Here is a 19,093-nt window from a genome sequence, read left to right on the forward strand (position 1 = left end):
TGGTGTATATAACATTATATATAAATATGGAAAGTATTGCAATGAGAAAAAAAAAGTCTAAAAAGAGGGACTTGATTGGACAGTTGTGTAACAGGCTCACCTCCAGTGGGAGGAACAGCGAAATAGGACCGTCTGGTATGGTGTTATTTTTCAATGGTCTTGGCAATAAGAGATCAGAATCTATGCCCTTTTCTGCCAGGAGCTCTTCAACATGTAAATGTAAGTATTCCCTTCGACATCTGTTAGCAACACAGTATATAAAGACGCAGTTATTTCACAGCAGGACTTTGAGATAAAAACAACTTAATGACTCTACTAAAAGCTGCTGTACAATAAAGGAAAAATGAGCATGTATTGCACACTATATGAGACGTGACCACTGAATCTGGTCTTACAGTATTCAAAATAACCATGACTACAGCAGCAGATGCCATGTGTAGTACACAAAAATAGTACACACCTCTCTATCGCTAATTTGCGGGGGATGGAGCCAGGACGGGTTTTGTAGGGTATTTGGACTTTGGGTTTATCTCCACCCGGGCAAAAGTATGGATTCTCCGAGAAGAATGAATTATGTTGTACATGTGGTACAAGGCAATCCTCAGCAGCCCATCTGGGCCGATGAGGTGGAGTCTTGGCGACTGCTTTTGAAGTAAACAGAAGTCAGATTTTACAGATAGCACAAAATGTTTTGGGATTTTTTTTTCTAGATTTAAAATAAAAAAAATCGATGCAACAATAAAATATCAGATGTCTAAAATGTCATACAGCACAACTCACCCTCCCGTGAGTTATGACCAAATGTCAGCATGGACTGAGGCTCTGACACCTGCTGGGCATTAGGTGTACAAACCGCATACACATAAGCAATTAGTCAAGAGTTTCTCATTAGAGCAACAACAATCAGTCATTTTAGAGGAATCAGAGAAGCCTTTACCTGGAATTTTAATGTAGAGATTGTCTCAGAGAATATTCCCCTCTGATCTCTCATAGAGCCTTTCCCCACTTTGAAGACATTGTATTTCTGACGAGTTGAAGGCTTGGGCTCTGGAGGATCTCTGGGTGGATGAGGTACCCCGGAACCAGGAAATCCTGTGTTCTCACTCTTTCGAGCAGGATTTTTTTTTTTTTAAATGTACGTGTGAGCAATGACAGCTGGGTTTAGTCACCTACTTCTTCAATGATATGATTTAACGAATATTAAATGTGTATGAAAAGTTGAAGCTTTATATGTTGCACATATAAGTTTATACACGCGTTACTAAAGTGGATAATAGTACAAAATGTAAAAGGGAAACTAGACATTACTTAACGCTGAATACACGACGTACGTTAAACGTATGTTAAACGTTTTGCCCGACTTCAGCTGGAGGTAGTCTTTTAACCGACAGGGTGTTAAACATACGCCGGGTGCTTAGCCTTAGCATTCAGCCTTTGTGATTGGCTTTGCTGAACACAATTAACGAGTAGCATTTGGTAATTTAACTCTGTAAGCAAAAGGGGAAAAAATAAATACGACATACCATATTTTTCAATTCTGTTGCAAGCTGTTACAGGTCTTTTGTGTGTCCACCACATGGCTGAAACTGAACTGTAGAGAATCTTAGTTTCTAAGTGGAAGTACTGTTAGACGCAGCAACAGTTGTCATGGGGACGAAGATGATAGTACAAGTTGGCAAATCTTTTTGAGCCATATTTGACAACTTAAGCAGTGTTTAGCCTATTATGTCAAACATACTGTGCCACTTTACGCTATTTTTTTAGCACTATATTCTCTCCTGTGACACACTGCAAAAAATATTTCTCAGTATGTACTGCTGCTTCATTTTCTTTGAGGTAGTTTTCATCATATTCAGCAAAATCTGCAAAGCTTTATGTAACTTTAGACTGGTTATCCTTTATTTCCCTATAATAAAAAGCCTTCCCTTCACATGTGTTGGGTAAAATCCAGATTTTAGAAAAGTGCATGACCCGTCGAGCCAGTCAGAATGTGGGACAATGTCTCAAGATGTGGGCCAGGGGGACAAGGAATAAAAATACTGAGTAGTTGCGATGTGAAGTTGAATTGTGACAATAATAGTGCAGAATTTAAAAAATGAGTCCACTTCGCAAAAATATGCATCTTTAACCAGTGTGTTATGGATACACCAACACACTGACATCTTTCATCTAAATGAACAAGAGTAGAAAAGCAAGAGAGATGAAGAAATTAGAGTACTGACAGGTGAGGTTTATGACAAAGAAAGACGTGGCAAAGGTAAGGCCTTACTGTGAGTTGTGTGTGAGGTTGGACACCGAGGAAGGAGAAGAGGATTAGACTTGGTTTTTCTTGGCTAGACTGAGGGATCGAGCTGGAAAGGCTCTGCTTTTCTGGCTGCTCTTAAAGAAAAAAGACCAAAAAAAGAAGCTGCTGCTTCTAGTAATAACATTGAATGTAATGTCTGTGATGATAACATAATGGAATGCAACTGGAGCACACACTCCCCTGACCCTAAATGTTCACTCTTCTCTCACGGTGTAGGAGGTCAGTGTCTCGTTGTAGCTAGGTTTGTGAGGTGATCTAAGTTACTGTACCCAGCTCCTATGAGGTACTGGTCGAGTAAAGACTTAGGCTACGTTCACACTGCAGGCGAAAGCGCATCAAATCCGATTTTTATGACCCTATGCGACCCATATCCGATCATGGTGTGACAGTGTGAACGGCACAAATCCGATATTTTCAAATCCGATCTGGGTCACTTTCGTATGTGGTACTGAATCTGATACATATCCGATGTTTTAGAAAGCGACTGCTGTTTGATGGTAATGTCGCATTAAATCCGTCTTTTACGTCACTGACACAAGACAGACGCCAATTATCAACTCAGGAGAAGCGCCCGAGAAGACATCGCGAAGGCTTCCTGGCCATCCAGCGTAGATGTCAGTGACACTGTTGGGAAGACAACGTTGGAGAAACGTGAGCATGTTATTTGTACTGTATAATCTGCAGATTCTGACAGAAATCTGCAACTTTCCTTTGAAGCACCTCTCCTCTAAAACAGCAATGAGGATAATTATTAGGTTATCTACATTATTATGTAAATAACAAAATAACTTAAAGCAAAAATTGGGAAACGTAAAGTCCGAAGTCTTTATATTAAGGGCCATCAGTCAAACAATACTGTTTGCTCTGGGTCTAGTGCGTTGTGTGTGACGTCTTCTTTTGCGCATGCGGGCCACTTTGAGCGTTCACACTAGAGAGCGTTTGCTGGCGCATTTTATTTGTAGTGTGAACAAGCAGACAAAAAAATCGGACTCGATCAAAAAATCGGAATTGAGCATTAACACCTGCAGTGTGAACGTAGCCTTACTGAATTGATATGGGTCCTATCGATGTTGTAATTCTGTTCCACACATATCTATCATTTAGGATGGGCTTGCTTAAATGTTTAGCTAGGAGTCTTTTTCTTCATTGTCCCAGACTGAAAAGAGCTCCAAAACGATGATCTCACACAAAAAGGACATGAAAATAAAAAACTTCCCTAAGGAGCTAAACAACCCACATCTAATGACATTATCATATCAGAGTGCTCTCAGCGCTTAAATCATCCTGACCACAGCAGTTTATTAATGATTAACAAATGCCAGAGCTATTGATTACATCAGCGAGGAGATCCGGCCGATAGAGGTTCCAAAGAAACCCACACAAGAACCACAAGTCTCTGATGAGGTGGTGGTCCTCGAAACAGAGTTGCCTATCAAAGTCTGGCTGACAGTACTGTAGCCATCTTTGGAGCCAGGAGCCCGCCATGGAAATGGGACTTGATTGGACAGATGGGGCCAGCAACTCTCGATGAGTGGAACTGATTAAACTCTAAAAAGCTTTGTTACAGCCTTGATCCACCCTGTATTTCTCATTCTCTCCCAGGAGGCCTCCCTGCTAACTCCAGCAGCCTAGGAGCTGAAGACTGACAAAAGAGATCAGCTGTTAAAAGGACATGAAGATGAGTCAGTTACATAATCACCAGCAGGTATAATCTGTCCTCATCTCTGCCACCTCCCTACTACACTAACAGTGCTGTCATGTTGGGAACACTGTGCCTTTGCCAGTATACTTGCTATTTTACCCTAATGACATCAGCATGGGCTGCTAACTTTAGCTCCTCCTGTAGGCCAGATGTTGGTTGATAGGATCAAACACCACTTATTCCTCCTTCGCTGCCTCATTGTTGGGCAGTCCAGGAAGGCCTTAATGGTTGCACAGATTCCCACATACCTCTTTTCTTATGGAGAAACCACAAATCCAACCACAAAAGTGGGCCCACACCCCTGTTAGAGTGTGATTTATTTATTTATTTATTTATTTATTTTTCACATTTGCACACTTCAGTGGAAATATACAAAACTATGCTATACACTCCCAGGGAGCATCGTTAAATGTTCTGAGAGTATGGATAACAAATGCTCGTAAGGGATTATATATATTTGCACATTTAGACTCTGGAGCTCAAACCCCTGGAAACACAGTGAGAATAATATACACCTAGAACAAACACCACGTTTCGAAGCCCTTTTTCTTATTTAAAGGGCATCTGATCTGGAAGATAACACCACAGTGGTCAATGAATGTCACGAGTGTCAGTTGATAAATGAAAAAGACGCACCACGAGGGCAGCAAATGTCACATTAACATGGCCGCGCTTTGTTCCTCTGCATTTTACCCGTGCAGATTTCATTTTTGACATTGCCTGCTCCTATGAGTTACTGTTGTTTAACGGTGACCTTTGCACTTGGCTATGCATTGAAGTTGCCATCATGAGTTGGATGACTCACAGGTGGACTTGGTATGCCAATAAAAACACTTTTAATGAGTTGAAAAGGGCCTCAAAGCAACAAAGCGGCCCAGAGCCTGCAACTTATGTCCTGGGACCTGAAGCAGCTGCATTTGATTTTTCATTTTCCCCATTTCTAAGCATGACTTCTGAAGGGGGACAAAGTAAAAATACTCAAAGCTAAAAACCCATTTGGGTTTATTTAAGCACAAGCATTAATTTTGTAACTTATCCCAAACTCCTAGAATTAGTGTTAATCACGTAACCCTGCTTCATTATGCTGCTTTCTTCATTTCGCTGTTTGCTATTTATGTCACATTTTCATGCCAAAGTATTTTTCTTTGAATTTACTGAAGCTGTTTGAAACATGTGTTTCATCTAACTGGGAGTTTAAATCTGAGCTGGAAGAACGAGAAGGCAGTGAATTGAATCCACAGCACATGTAGTGTGTTATTGTTGTAGAAAACCAGTGTGTCGTGCATATGTTCATGTGTCGGAGTGACAGTAAGGAAATAGTGAGTTTCTTAGTTGATTATCATAAACAGATATACCAAAAAAAAAAAAAAATCAGAGACAAAAGATTAAGTGGACAGTATTTAATGTGTACTTTCATGTGTGTATGTGTACAGTATACAGTTTCATCTATTAATAAGTCATCAACTTTCAACTGGTGCATTCCCAGCATGCTTGTTTAGAATCAGTAACGAATAGGAGGAAAGCAGAATTATTCTTAAATTTCCTTTTTTTTTTTAAGTATTTGCCAAATGCTGTCAAACAGAGCACAGATTTTTTTTTTAGCACAGCTTTTCCAAATATCCTGGTTTTATTTTGGATGATTAAATTATTTCACTTTTCACACAGAAACAAAAGGTGCCAGGGTTAAAATCATCAGCACACCCAGTGCTGATCATCAGTTCTGTGTCCCTTTTGCTGGATTACAGCCTGCAGCGGTTTGCTGTAGTTTTCAGCGAGTCTCACACACGCCTCCTGAGCTCTCCTTTCTTTCTCTAAATTAAAGGCAGCATCTTTGTGGTCAAAAAAACTCTTGTTTATTTAATTTGATCAAATGATGTGCTTCCAATATGCTTTCCTAAGGTTGTCCTTAGCATACTTTAGTCTGGCTTGAAGGTGTAACTTCTGCAGAATTGGAGGTCACCCATTACTGAGTTCTCTCTACGGTTCTCTGACTTGGCTAAGTCATTCATTAGTGTTTGGCAGTTGTTTTGGGATCTTAAGACACATTTCAAAACTGGCTAGAGATGAAATCTTTTGAAATCCTTTGCTTCCTACCTTTATCAGTCTTGTTCTGCACTGTGTGGCACTTTTTGAATTTCTTGATGATACTTGGAAACGCTGTGATAACTTTGTATATCCGCCTCCTGCTTTGTAGGCATCAGCAAATCTTTCTTCCCCTCAAATCTAAAGGGATTTATTTTGTTTTTGGCATGATTATTTCTTAAATGACAGCTTAAACCTTTGCTGATGTTTTTATACTGTGTGTAAATTCAAGAAAACCCTCAGTTTAAACTTGATTTGAGCATCAAAAAGTTAAAGCACATCACTGCACAGCAGCACTTTATGCTGTGGCTCAATAAAAAGGTCAGTTTTTCAGGAAGCTAATACCACTGGCTTTGGTAATATTTGTTTGTTCTTTCTGAAATAATTCTGTTATTGTGTCAAGCAGAAATGATTTCTGCTTCTAAGGAAAATAAGTATGTTTAGAAATGCTATGCTGAAAAATTCCTTACACTGATGAAAAAGTATTTGGAAAATTTTAAACAAAAACATAAAATTTCACAGGGAGGCTAATTTTCCCATTTTCTCTGTATACGGGAACAGTTCTGGATTGTTTCAATTAAGGTTACACATATGTAAGATTATCGCCATAACTCTTCTGTGAGCAAACACTCACAAATCCACCCATGAGTTCACAGATGCACACATTATTGTTTTGGCAGTGTGCCCCTGGGCTTCCCAGAGGACATTATTTGTCATTCTGCCTCATCTGGCGTCTATCATTTTCTGGCCTGACAACTTAATCTGTGTCATTCATTCTCTCACATCAAAGAGGCACAGTGTAATCTAAACCTATGATGCTGGAACGTAAGCATGCACATCGTCTCACACACACGCAAAGTAGATGTGCAAATGAACAACAAGTTAGCAGTCTGCCTGTAAGCTGTCTGCGCTTGATTAATGTCAATGTGCGACATGAGGACTGTTACAATAAACACTAGTAAGGATGTCTCTTTGAAAGCTTTCCACACTGGTTATCATTCTCACAGTGATAACAAATTAAAGCAATGGACCGACTTGGTCCTGCAATCCTGGGGAAATACACCTCTAATCTTGCCATTATATTTGAACCATAGATCTTTCTACCACATTTCAACTGGTGTTTTCAGGCTAAAGTATTTAAAATTTAAATTCTAACCCGAGTGCTTAACTCAAGCACACCATGTCTTTTACTGGTTGCCCCTGTGGCCAGTGGATAATGTCATGAAATCCTACCGTGTGTTGCCATAGCAAAATGTCCACAACAAAATGGAGATGTTTTAAATTAAGCTGGAGAAAAGAAAGTCAAATGAAAGCGCGATCATGTCGGCCTCTGGGCCCATGTGGAGTAAAGTCATGTAAGGAAGGAGCTTAATCCTCTTCATCCCTGGAGATACAAATGAGCTGACATGTAGATCACAAATAAAGCATGAAGGGAGAAGTAGATGCGGAAGTGTGGACTACATGTGCTTGACACACACATGTATGAACAGCCTGGACAAACACTAAGGGTGAGAGGTAGGGGGTCCCTGTTCCTCTGACCCTGGCTCTCTAACCCCACCGGCCCCCATTAAGCCCTGTAAATGAGAGAAAGAGGAGCAATTAGAGGAGCAGTCATGGGGCAGGTAGGAGATCCCCCTGACCCTTTCAGGCTGGTATTTGACCTCTCACAGCTGGAAGCTTTGATGAAGATACATCTTGAACATTGAGAGAATGTATTTGCTTGGAAAAAGGAGTGCAGCACATGTTGGAAACAGTGGATTGGATTAATTTCTCCTTTTCTAAATTATTTTTTAAATATGTTCACACTTTACTATTCATCCTACCAACAAACAAACAAAAAACGAACAGCAGAATGATCATTTTTATTGTCAAAACATTATTTGCAAAAAATGCTGTAAAAAAAATCTCAGATGGATGTCACTTCATCTATATCTGTTGTAAATTTCTTCCTTCACTCTTTCATCTCTCTTTCCTCTTGCTTTCCACTCTGAGAGCAGCTCGTGCCTGGCGGGCCTGTACACAATAAAGCCTGAGAGGCTGGCCTACATCACACATCTCACGGTTTCTCCTTTCGTTTTACTCCAGCAGTGCACTACATGCTAAGAATAGTTTTATGAGAGATTAGGGCAATGCCATTTATGAGGGATTTGCTGTTATCTGGTAATGCTGGAGACACACAGACATGCTGTAGTCTATGACTGCTTTAGCACAATTTAGAGTCGGTTCTGCATTAACAGCACACATGCAGTTGATTTCACATCTTTTCACAGGTGTCCGTGTGGATTTGTGCGTTTGAGGAGAACGGGTAATGGATATAGCATAGAGTCAAATCATTGCTGTGGTATAGTTGGCTCTAGCACAAGTTCTTATTGCGTCTGAGTGTTATCATTTTGAAAAAGGCTTGAAAATTGTAGGTTTGAGGTAAAAGTTTGCAGCAGAGCTATAAAACATTTTAAAGAGCAACAAGCAATAACCACTGCAAGTAAATTGCCTTTAACTGCTCATTTTGGCTTCAAGGTTCAAAACACATTGGTGGGGGTCTGCACTGTTTTAATGGCTAGAAGTATTTATTGCAACGCAATGGCTCCCAGTTTAAAATATCACACACAGTCAGGTGGGCTAGGAAAACTCTGTCAGTCATTTTGAGGGAGACAGATGACGCAGGCACAGATTTCTTCATGGATAATAACTTCCTATGAAATTTGGTGACATAGTTGACTTTGCATTAACAAATGTAAATAGATTTTTTTGTCCATATTGAGTAAGCTCTCTATATTTGTATTAAAAGAGAAATATATTCTTAAATGTAAATAAATGATCATAAATAATGTCATCTCGAATATTCTAAATCCAGACATAAAGGACAGGAAATGCGCTTTCAAGGATTATCAAATCAAATCAAATCACTTTTATTGTCACATCACATGTGCAGGTACATTGGTACAGCACATGTGAGTGAAATTCTTGTGTGCGAGCTTCACAAGCAACAGAGTTGTGCATTGTAGAGGTAAAATGAAAATTAACTGTCATTTTCCTGAAGGTAACAAAAATAATACATCATGGCTGGTCCATGCTAATCTTTCTAATTCCATTTTTTTTTTGACTTCACACAACCAGGCAGGCAGTCCTACAAACACTTTCTATGTCACTGGGGACGTTTATGGAAACCAATCCAATTCTGTGCGTCTCTTCCGATTTTCCGAGCGCCCCTTTATTTGAAGTTAAGCCATAAAACTGAGGAGACATTGTGTTTATTGTCCCAATTTGTTGTGTGTGTGCGCGCCAGGAAGAGAAAATGCATCAAGCTCAGCGAAGAACTGTACGGTATGTTTTTTAAGTACCAGAACATGTGTTTATATTCCAGTGTTAAAAAGAAAAACGTCACTGTAATCTATTCAGGCAGCCGGTTTTTAAAGAAGAATTGCTCTTTTCTTGTCCTTCTCATTTGCATGAACGTTCCTTTTGTTGCCATAATGTCCATCAAGCTGCAAATAACTGCACGAAGGAGTATTCTTGGCTCCCCACTCCCCATTTCTTCCCGCTACAGACTTCAAAGAGCATTATGACTTGGAATTAATGCTACTGAAAAACAAAGGGGCAGAAGCAGATAAAGTAATTAAATAGCCCTATTAAGGTTAGTGAGGGGACCTGGTTTAGCTCGTGTGTGAGACTGACTGACATTGAAATCGCACGTCCCTTCCCTAGAGCGCACGACACACCACAATGTGGATAAAAGATTGGCAGATTGAAGTAAAATAGGGGTGTTTTATTTGTGTGTGCGTGTGGGTGGGTGGGTGGAGGAGATCCATAAATAGAGCCAACACTCCTCTGTGCATAAATGCATGGAGCTTTGGACTTGGGCGGTGCACACAGATGTCGCATTGGATGGATATTCGTGGAAATGTTTACTTGAGTTTATTTGCATTTTAGTTGGAGCAGTAAGGAGGACATGAAAGGTCTATCACGTGCAAATTAGCAATATTTCGCTTTAAATTCGCTGCCGAAAGACTGACTTCTCATTTGGTGCACCTGAAACGCACAGTCCGCATCTGTTCGAGAAAGCCGTCCCTGACGATGAACTGAGCCTCAGACGTCTGGAAGGACATCGAGGGAGAAAAAAATTACTTACTCTTGGATTTATCTGGACACTTTGCGCATTGCGTAATTAGCCAAAGAAATGAGTTGGACTGTTAATTAGGGCACACATTATGTTGGAACCCACCTCTGCGGGGAAGCGTGTGACGCACCATGCATGTTGTAAACACAGCAGGAACGAGGACAACGCTGTCTAATATGCTCGGGACATCTCGACATCTGATGCTGGTGGCTCTCGGTTGGCTATTTTTGGTTGTGATGCGCGGCAGCGAAGCAGGTGAGGCGCATCATCCGTTTGCAGTGATGCTCTTATTTCTAAAAAAAAAAAAAAAAAAAAAAAAAAATCAGCAGCGACCTTGTGCCCTCTATTTCGGGTTATGTTTTAGGTTACCGAGTTATTGTAAAGAACGTAAATTTCTATGACACTGAAGAACTCGCTGTGTTTTTAGATCTTGTCCCAAACGTAAAGCAAAAGTTACGCTCGCTCCTGATGCATTTGATAGTCTGACAGCTTTGTGTCCTTCCATTACATGTAACCCGAGTCTTAGCGCTGTCCAGTCGGGAGGGCAGGACAGGATTCTGTGACAGCACAGCGGTCAGGCAAATTAAATATTCATGGAAAACGTAATGAGCAGCACTTTGGCTTTGTCCGCAATGCCATGTGTTGGAAAATGCACTGGCAGCACGGACATCGGCAGATCAAAAGAACGATCTGTATTGCTCAGTCATGGAATAAACATTTTCCACTACTGTCTCACACTCTCACTGACTCTCATTCACCCTCTGCCTCAGTTTCTAGTTGCCTGGACCGTGCCTGTAGTCCACCCATAGGAAACCTGGCAAGTGGCAGGACCCTGTTCACCCTCTCAAACTGCTGTGGGAACAGCACATCCCAGCATCCTCTGTGTCCCCAACCTTCTGTCAGTCCTCAGGCCTGCTCTCAGGATCCTCACCCAGCTCTTCACATGACTGATGACCCTTTCTTGCATCCAGATACCTGGTGGGCATCAGGTGGACGTAGAACCATGCGGGGGCAGCAGGATGAGATACGTTTAGACCTGGAAACGAAATTCTGTCTTACTCACTTGGTTTTGGTGTTCAAGTCACCGCGGCCTGCTGCCATGGCCATTGAACGCTCAGTGGACTTTGGAAAGACGTGGGAAGCTTTAAAGGTTTTTGCGTATAATTGCAGCTTAGAATTCGGTTTGCCTGATGACTTCAATCAGCCAGGGTCACCGTGTACATCCCGCTATACTGATGCTGCACCCTGCACGGGTGGAGAGGTAGAGGATATTTGGATATAATGCATTGTGCAAATGTTTCATTCAGTGCAGTTTAAAGCTATGTTTCTCCTTCTAGGTCATATTACGTACTCTAAACCCCAGCAGTGCTATGACACTCGACCCCTACAGTCCAGAGGCCCTCTCTCACCTGACCATCACAAATCTCCGTGTCAGACTGCTAAAATTCCAGACCTGTAGCCCAGCTCTGACCCCCCCAGGACGCTGGACAAGCATCACATCCTCAGTCCACAGCCCCCCGTCCAGTTCAGAAAATTCTGCTTCAGCACCTTATGCTATTTATACTTTACTGGCAAGAGGCACCTGCCTGTGCCATGGACATGCTGAGTATTGTGTACCACACAACAATGGAAACAAGGAAACAGAGGACAGTAACATGGTGAGCATTTTATCCTGCATGTATGTATGCTTGTATCAAAAGGAAAAGATAAAACCCTGAAGTGAAAAAGGTACAAAAATAATTAATTACACATTCAGAATATTGGTTTAAAGAGATTAGATTAGGTCACAGTTAAAGGTCCTTTAAATTGACACTTTACATTAAGCCTTGACATATTTTATGGTTCTTTGTACAGCAGGCATCTGCAACAAAATCAAATGTAGATGAAGATGTGTCTTCCAGGTGTTTGGTAGGTGTCTGTGTACTCACCACACAGCTGGAGATCACTGTGACAAGTGCGCCCCGCTCTACAATGATCAACCTTGGAGGCCTGCCAATGGAAGCAGTGGGGAGGCCAACTCATGCCAGAGTAAGTAACCAACAGCAGCTTTGTACAGCTGTTACGTATGTGAGATGCTGTTTTGCTGACAAAGGAAAATAACAGAGAGGAGAGAAGATTTTGAAGCATGGGGGGGGGGGGGGAGAGATGTGAATAGTTAGAGGAGGATGTGATGGATTGCAGGTTGTCTACTAGTTGCAGAGTTGGTGGTGCAAACCCCAACTCCTCCTGGCCAAGATACTGGACCAAGCATTGCTCCAGATGGGAGGGTAGTAACATGCATGGTTATTTGTGTGTGAGTGTGAATGACTAAGACAAGAAGCAATCGTGTTCACTTGCCTAAAAAAATTAATGCAGTCCAAACCTTTTAAATTAAATACACAGTTGAATGTCTTGGTTACTTTAATTTTAAATTGGACCATGCTAAGCGTGTTACCTGTTCACTTTCTCTCATCTCTCTCATCCTGATCGCTGTGACATCACACATCCTCACAACCAAAGAGTGTGAGTGCCATGGTCACGCAGCTACCTGCCACTTCTCTCAGCGGGCATGGCTTTCCTCTGGCAGACTCAGTGGGGGTGTGTGTGAGGACTGCCAGCACAACACAGCGGGGCGTAGATGCCATCGCTGTCGCTATGGCTACCACCGCCGCCCATCCCTGCCCCTCAGCTCCCCCCACACGTGCACACGTAAGAGTCAAAAGGCAGAGGGGTGTTTTACTGTGGCATTGGGTTGGCTGACATGTCTATAGCTGTTATTAGTAAAAGAGATTCAACATTGGGGAAGCTTACAAATGCTATAGCTCCATCTGCTGGTACTTTTCTAACTGTTTTAATTAACTTTTGTCACTCAGGCTGCTGGTGTGATCCTCAGGGTTCTTTCCCTTCTCCACCTGGAAAGGAGGAACCCTGGTGCCACGCTAGGAGTGGCCAGTGCCACTGTAAATCTGGTGTAGGGGGCACAAGCTGCAGCCACTGTCTACCTGGCTACTGGGGCTTTGGAGGGGAGGGATGCAAACCTTGCACATGCCCCCACCAATGTGATCCATTCACTGGCCAGTGTCTCCACAGGTAGATATTTTTCACTTAGACTAAATTTAATGAATGATGAGTAATTGGCAACCATCACATGCTTTATTCCACTTTTACAGCTACACAAATAAGCAAATGTTAAATGTGCCCATTGGTGGGAAAATACCTGATTTGGATCATTTTTTGCCAACTGAAGAAGAAGCACACTTGTCTCAGGAGCTCACAGTCTCTGCTCTGCATTACACAGGTGATGTTAATCTGCATTATGATGAATAACACTGGTTCAACCATTTTTCTCCTATATACAGAGCATAACTCTGTTTCTATACACAGGGAAGTGTAGCTGTAAAGAGAAAAAGCTGAGAAGTGCGTCTGAGCTCTGTAAGACCAAACATGATTATGGTAAGCAACAAAAGGTCCAGCCTTCACTTGATTAAAAAACATTACATACATCTACAGTTTGGTTTAAGGTTCAGAATGATCTCTCTGTTTTCTTTCTTTGTGGCCTGTTACAGTCATCAAGGCCAATGTGTTGTCTGCTCATGACAAAGGCAGCCATGCCGAAGTACACGTCAAAGTTCGCAAGGTCCTTCGATCAGGTCAGGTGGCGCTGCGCTTAGGAACCGCCAGCATCTATCCTCTGTCCTGGACCAGCCGTGGCTGCACATGCCCCATATTAAACCCAGGTAAGAAATGTTTCAAGCAAATCTTAAAAGGCATCTGCAAAACCAACTATTATCCCCCATCAATAACAATAAAGCAGGGAGGTTAAACCTAGAAGACTCCAATACTTATATCAATACTAAGAATATGACTTATTGATATATAGAATCCAATTATGCTATTTGGTGATTAGACTCTGATGCCCCAATAACAGCAGAATGAAATCCCAGTAGTGATAGCCATTAGGGCAGGATGCCCAGAAGTCTAGACACTGATAGTGGTGGTGACGAAATGATGGAGGCTTGGATGAAGGGACTTGTGTGAGGCAGAGATGGCGAGGAGGTGGGTTGCACGAAGGAGTCCAGAAGGGAAAATGAAAGATTTAAAGTACACAGAGGGGAGGCTGACTGGTTTGAAGGAAGATGACTGGACTAGAGCAACGATGTCAGCATTGAGTTTCACAGCGGTAGGAAGTGGAAATGGTGTAATGAATATACAGATGTTCCTTATTATGCATAAGCTTCATAAACAATTACATGACAGATAATCTACCATTCATCACAATCTAATATAAACATTTTATAAAAATGGTTTTGTTTTGGGGTTTTTTACATTTTTAAACAAATAAATAAAATTAATTAACAAAAACATTCTGCTTTATAATTAACATCTGGGCAATTCAAGCCCAAACTGTCATGCTGACAGATTTCTTTCATATGTGGCCCACTGAGTTTGAGATCCCTGCAATAAAAATACTCACGTTTTAGATTGAATCCATATACAGTATGTTTATATTTTTTTTCTCTCGCAGGTATGGAGTACCTGCTTGCAGGCAAAGAGGAGCGTGCAACGGGCCGTTTGCTCGTCACTATGCAGAGCGTCGTGGTTCCATGGACACCTCGTGTAGGTCTGATTGTATCAAACAGCCTGAGAAATGGATGCCGCTGATCCATATGATCTAAATATGAGGAGGAATGCAATCCAGAAGGATTCTACAAGATACTCATGAGTGAGTGACCAATTCAGATAGTGGACTGAAAATCCAGGAGTCAAACGTGTCCAGCTCGTTGAGGCTTCATAACTGAAGAGAAGCATCCAACATGTGCATAAGAGAATGAATGGATGTTAAAGTGGTCTGACTTAAGGTGCTGTACTTGATGTTAAAGACCTAATTTGTATAAATAGTTGATTTTATTTTTGCTTGTTTTTTCCCCTTATAGTCAGATTCATTTTGGATCTGGATAGCTACTGCAAAAATACTTTGATTTGTTAAGCTAACAAATCTTCCTGTAATACTACATCTCCTTTTATTTAATTAGCAGAAAACCAAGTGTGAAATACTGCAATTAACATAGAAACATCAGGCACGTCATCAGCTATACCTGCTCATATAGAAAATATTTCATCAGCCAATCATGTGGCTTGGACTCTGTGAATTTAGATATGCAGATAGATATGCAGGAAGACCTGCTGCAGTTTAAGCATAGCAGTGGTTTTAGTGACTCTGAACATGAGCCAGGTGATCTGACGTGAACCCATGGATCTATAATTCAGGGGTGTACTGTGTGGGGGGGTGATTATTGATATCTTTTAGTTCCATTTGAGCAAAATTTCAAATGCCACAGCCTACTCCAGTAATGTTGTAAAGTAATGACCACCTGCACCCCCTTATCATTTCAGTTTACTCATCTTTTAATAGCTACGTTAAGCAGGACAACAAAGTCCATATAATTTTAGCCTGCTTTCATGGCAATGAGCTGAAGTAAGTGCGTCAGTGGCCTGCAGAGCCACCAGAGTGCAGCCAAATGTGAATGTTGCGCTTATCAACCTGCAACAACTGCGTAAAATTATGATGTCAATAAAAAACGCAAAACTCTGGGACACTGCCAGCACCTTGTTAAATCTGAGCATTGAAGAATGAGCACAGCCGACTGTCTAATAAATATAAATGTTTATCCTACAAGAAACTGGGACACTGCCCTCTCTCTTTAGAATGAAAGTAAAACGGAGATTGAAAATGTCAGGCAATCATTTTAATCTGGAAAAACCACGAGTGGTGACCACAGCATTCAACTGAAGACTCGTGATTGCATTAACATGACAAAAACATTAATGCATTCACAGGTAAATATGACAGGCCAGATAGAAAACTAACGGAAGAGATGACCAAACTAACAGTTATAGATGGAGACTCAGTAGGTTTATACATGATGCCAACAAGTCAGAAACAGAACATCTAAAACAGCACAGATGCTTCAACAGCTTTCCTGTCGATTATTTCTGCTTTGGTCTCGAGTGGTGGAAAACAAGTTGAAGTGCTGAAAAACCTGTCTGAGGTAAAATAAAGCTGAGCGTCACTCAAATCAAAAGATCTACCTCTGATTTCTTAGATGGACTAATATAAATGCTTAGTTATACTCCTACACAACTGACCTCGGGATACAGTTACAAATGCTGAAATTCTGACTGGCGTGAGAACAAGCAACAAGTCATGTTTGCACTGCATAAAAATGAGCATTTCGGCTGATGTCCCTGAAGCAAATCACTTGGCCCACTGTCAATAATCAGATAACTTAATTAGGTTTTTTTCTTAAGTGTTCAGCCAATAAAGCAGCTCGTATTTGTGTACACGCTCTACGTCTCTCTGAAATTCTTCTCCTGATGGCCCGTCGATTTCCTGTGAGTGTCAGAACTGTATCAATAGTCCCTCTCTGAAGGCTTGAGGAGGAGAAGAGACCAATTGGAGCTCCTTTTGGACAAGTCTCTAACACTGACCTAATCAACTCTAGCTGGCGGCCTGGTCGTCTGTAGGTGAGGTGCTGTCAGACGAAACAGCTGAGGTGACCGCAGTAGAGTCGCTCTCGGATGTTAAGGCAGCACTGTCAGACGGGGTGGCGGACTCGTCTTTGTCGGCCTCCTGGGGATAGAGCTCGGGGTACCTCTGCATGCACTCCTGCATGTTACGGAAATGGTCGATGCACTCGGAACCCTTCACTTCTTCCTTACTGTAGTGGAAGCACGAGAAGGCCTCTTTAAACTGAGAGCCGCACGGTCCGCTGGCCATCCCGCCCAGACACGGGCAGTTCCAGTTGATGTCTCCATTTGGCAGGATGAGGCCTAAAGACATCAGAGCGTGGCAGGTTAGCAGAAAACCTTAAATGTTTAATGAAACTAAAGTAGTGCATCCTGCACTACCAAGATCACCAAGAGAGATCTGGATCTGTAGCTGTTAGCGGACAGTATCACAAAAAACTGAGCCACACAGTGTCCAAGCCTAAATGGTATTTTACTAATGAGTCACATACACACACTCTTGTTCATTAACTATTCATTACAAAATAACCTAAAGTAGATCTGACTGTTGCTTAATTAGTCACAGATATTTAGTGCTCAGGGAGGGTCTAATGTTGTTTATATGGGGTGGTCTTTAGAGAAAGAAACATTCCTGTGTTTACGGCATAAAGGTTTTCACAAAAGTTATCTGAGAAATTTAAAAAAAGAAAAGGGGGGGGTACTGATAATTAATCCGTCTTTTCTGTCCAGCTTCCTTTCATTTTTTTAAAGAACATATTGGTTCTTTTTTTTTTTTTTTTTTTTTAACTCAAATGAGTTATAAGTTACCGTTAAGTAGCATACAAAATAAAAGAATACAAAACCCTCTGAAATGGTCAGGTACAAGGTCTAGACTGAAGATGAGTGTCAAAAGCTGTCAATTTCCAAAGAAAAACATTGAAACTGTGAGAACTATTGATCAAGACCACTTGAAATTTTGTCTCCTTGGAAGGAAAATATAAAGATATGAGGGGTGGCTTAGAACTTGCAGTATTATAATCATTAAATAAGAAGAAGCTACTATCAGCTGCACCCTTATTCACAAGAACCTGCCACAGTGGGTAGATCCTTTCACATCATAAACCCTTCCTGATGTATCGCCACAGGGATTTGTGTCTCTTCTCAGGAGATGAACCAGGGATCTTTCATTTGTCAGGCAAATGTGTAAACCACTACACTATGGAGAGCAAACAACTGCACATCAGCAAATAAATCGAATTATTCTTTTGGAAAGCACATCTATACAGTCTGAAAGACTGACCCTGTTCCTCGTATGGATCGTTGGGGTCATCCGCTACCAGCTCAGCGTTGCTGGGTGTCTCATGGTCTTCCTTCGTCACAAAGATGATGCGATCTTTACCTTAAATGAAAACAAGGCAAAACACAAAAACGCGAGGAAATGGGTTACTGGGCCTATGACTTTCATTTATAATCTTACATTGCTGCAACAAGTAAAGGCTTGCTGACTGAAACAACTGGCTCCACTTTGAAAATTAACTGAGAAGATTATGTGCTGACTGAAGAACAAGGACAGGTGAAAAGCTATAATAAGTATGACAGTGACTGGCTTTTCACCTACTGCTTGAAACTCATGGCAGCACCAAGAGCAACACTGCTAGTTGTTTAACAGCACCGCAGTCACTGTTTTACATGCACTTTACTGCAGTAATCACAACATTAAGTCAAAAAGTACTGCAATCTGTTTGAAAGCTGTGTTGGCTATAGCAGGAGGCTGGCCGGTTTCCTGACATACTGTAACAAACAGTAAGGTCTCACTGGGTGTAGACGTTAGCCTAGCATGGTGGTGGTGGGTCGCTCGGTGACATTGCTCAGCCATGGAAGCAAAAATGAATGAAAGAAGATAAAAATTACCTTCCTGCCTGCAGTAAGACATGTCTGCTGATGCTACGGCTCGTCGGGCCTCGTCCTCCGGGAGCAAAGTTGACTAGTGCGAGAAAGACTATTTAGCAAATTAAACGATTTCATTTGACAAGCTACCCGGCGTCCAGACGCCTGACCCGACCACACGCGGGCGCGCAGTAATGACGTCACTCAAGTGTTCTGTAAATGCGTTACAAAACAAGATTAAAAAAAAAGACTAGACAACGTATAAAGGAGGGGCATCTGTGGTGTCTCGGAAACGATGGCTAGAGGACGGCAGAATTCCTCTTTCTTAGGTTAGAAAAATATAATGCAAAACTGAAAACAGTTACTCGTTTAAGAATAGAAGAAGTTGAACTGATAACCCGAAAATTATATCTAATTTCTGTTCATTTTATTATATAAAAAAAACTTTATACATCAAAATAGTGTGAGAGTGATGCTCTGGCTTTTCTAAACTCTTTACAAAACACTCCCAAAC

At 41.5% G+C, this 19,093-nt stretch overlaps 2 protein-coding genes across 2 annotated transcripts; one reads left to right on the forward strand and one right to left on the reverse strand.

Moving 5' to 3' along the window:
- Positions 1-10,337: 10,337 nt before the first annotated feature.
- On the forward strand, positions 10,338-14,847 carry LOC146631672 (netrin-4). The gene is made up of 10 exons (XM_085353853.1): positions 10,338-10,461; positions 10,977-11,467; positions 11,544-11,864; positions 12,108-12,234; positions 12,706-12,894; positions 13,059-13,275; positions 13,356-13,483; positions 13,570-13,638; positions 13,752-13,922; positions 14,711-14,847. The coding sequence occupies exons 1-10, from the start codon at positions 10,338-10,340 to the stop codon at positions 14,845-14,847; spliced, it is 1,974 nt and encodes a 657-aa protein (XP_085209979.1).
- Positions 14,848-16,029: 1,182 nt separating this feature from the next.
- chchd4a (coiled-coil-helix-coiled-coil-helix domain containing 4a) lies at positions 16,030-18,756 on the reverse strand. The gene is made up of 3 exons (XM_085353854.1): positions 18,604-18,756; positions 17,993-18,091; positions 16,030-17,016 (listed from the first exon to the last, which is right to left on the reverse strand). Exons 1-3 carry the CDS (start codon positions 18,623-18,625, stop codon positions 16,685-16,687), a joined length of 453 nt encoding a protein of 150 aa, XP_085209980.1. The 5' UTR covers positions 18,626-18,756; the 3' UTR covers positions 16,030-16,684.
- Positions 18,757-19,093: the final 337 nt, after the last annotated feature.

This window comes from Diplotaxodon limnothrissa, linkage group LG5 (genome assembly GCF_057381915.1).
Source record: "Diplotaxodon limnothrissa isolate DT_005_m linkage group LG5, D_limnothrissa_male_GT1.1, whole genome shotgun sequence".
In the NCBI taxonomy this organism is placed as follows: domain Eukaryota; kingdom Metazoa; phylum Chordata; class Actinopteri; order Cichliformes; family Cichlidae; genus Diplotaxodon; species Diplotaxodon limnothrissa.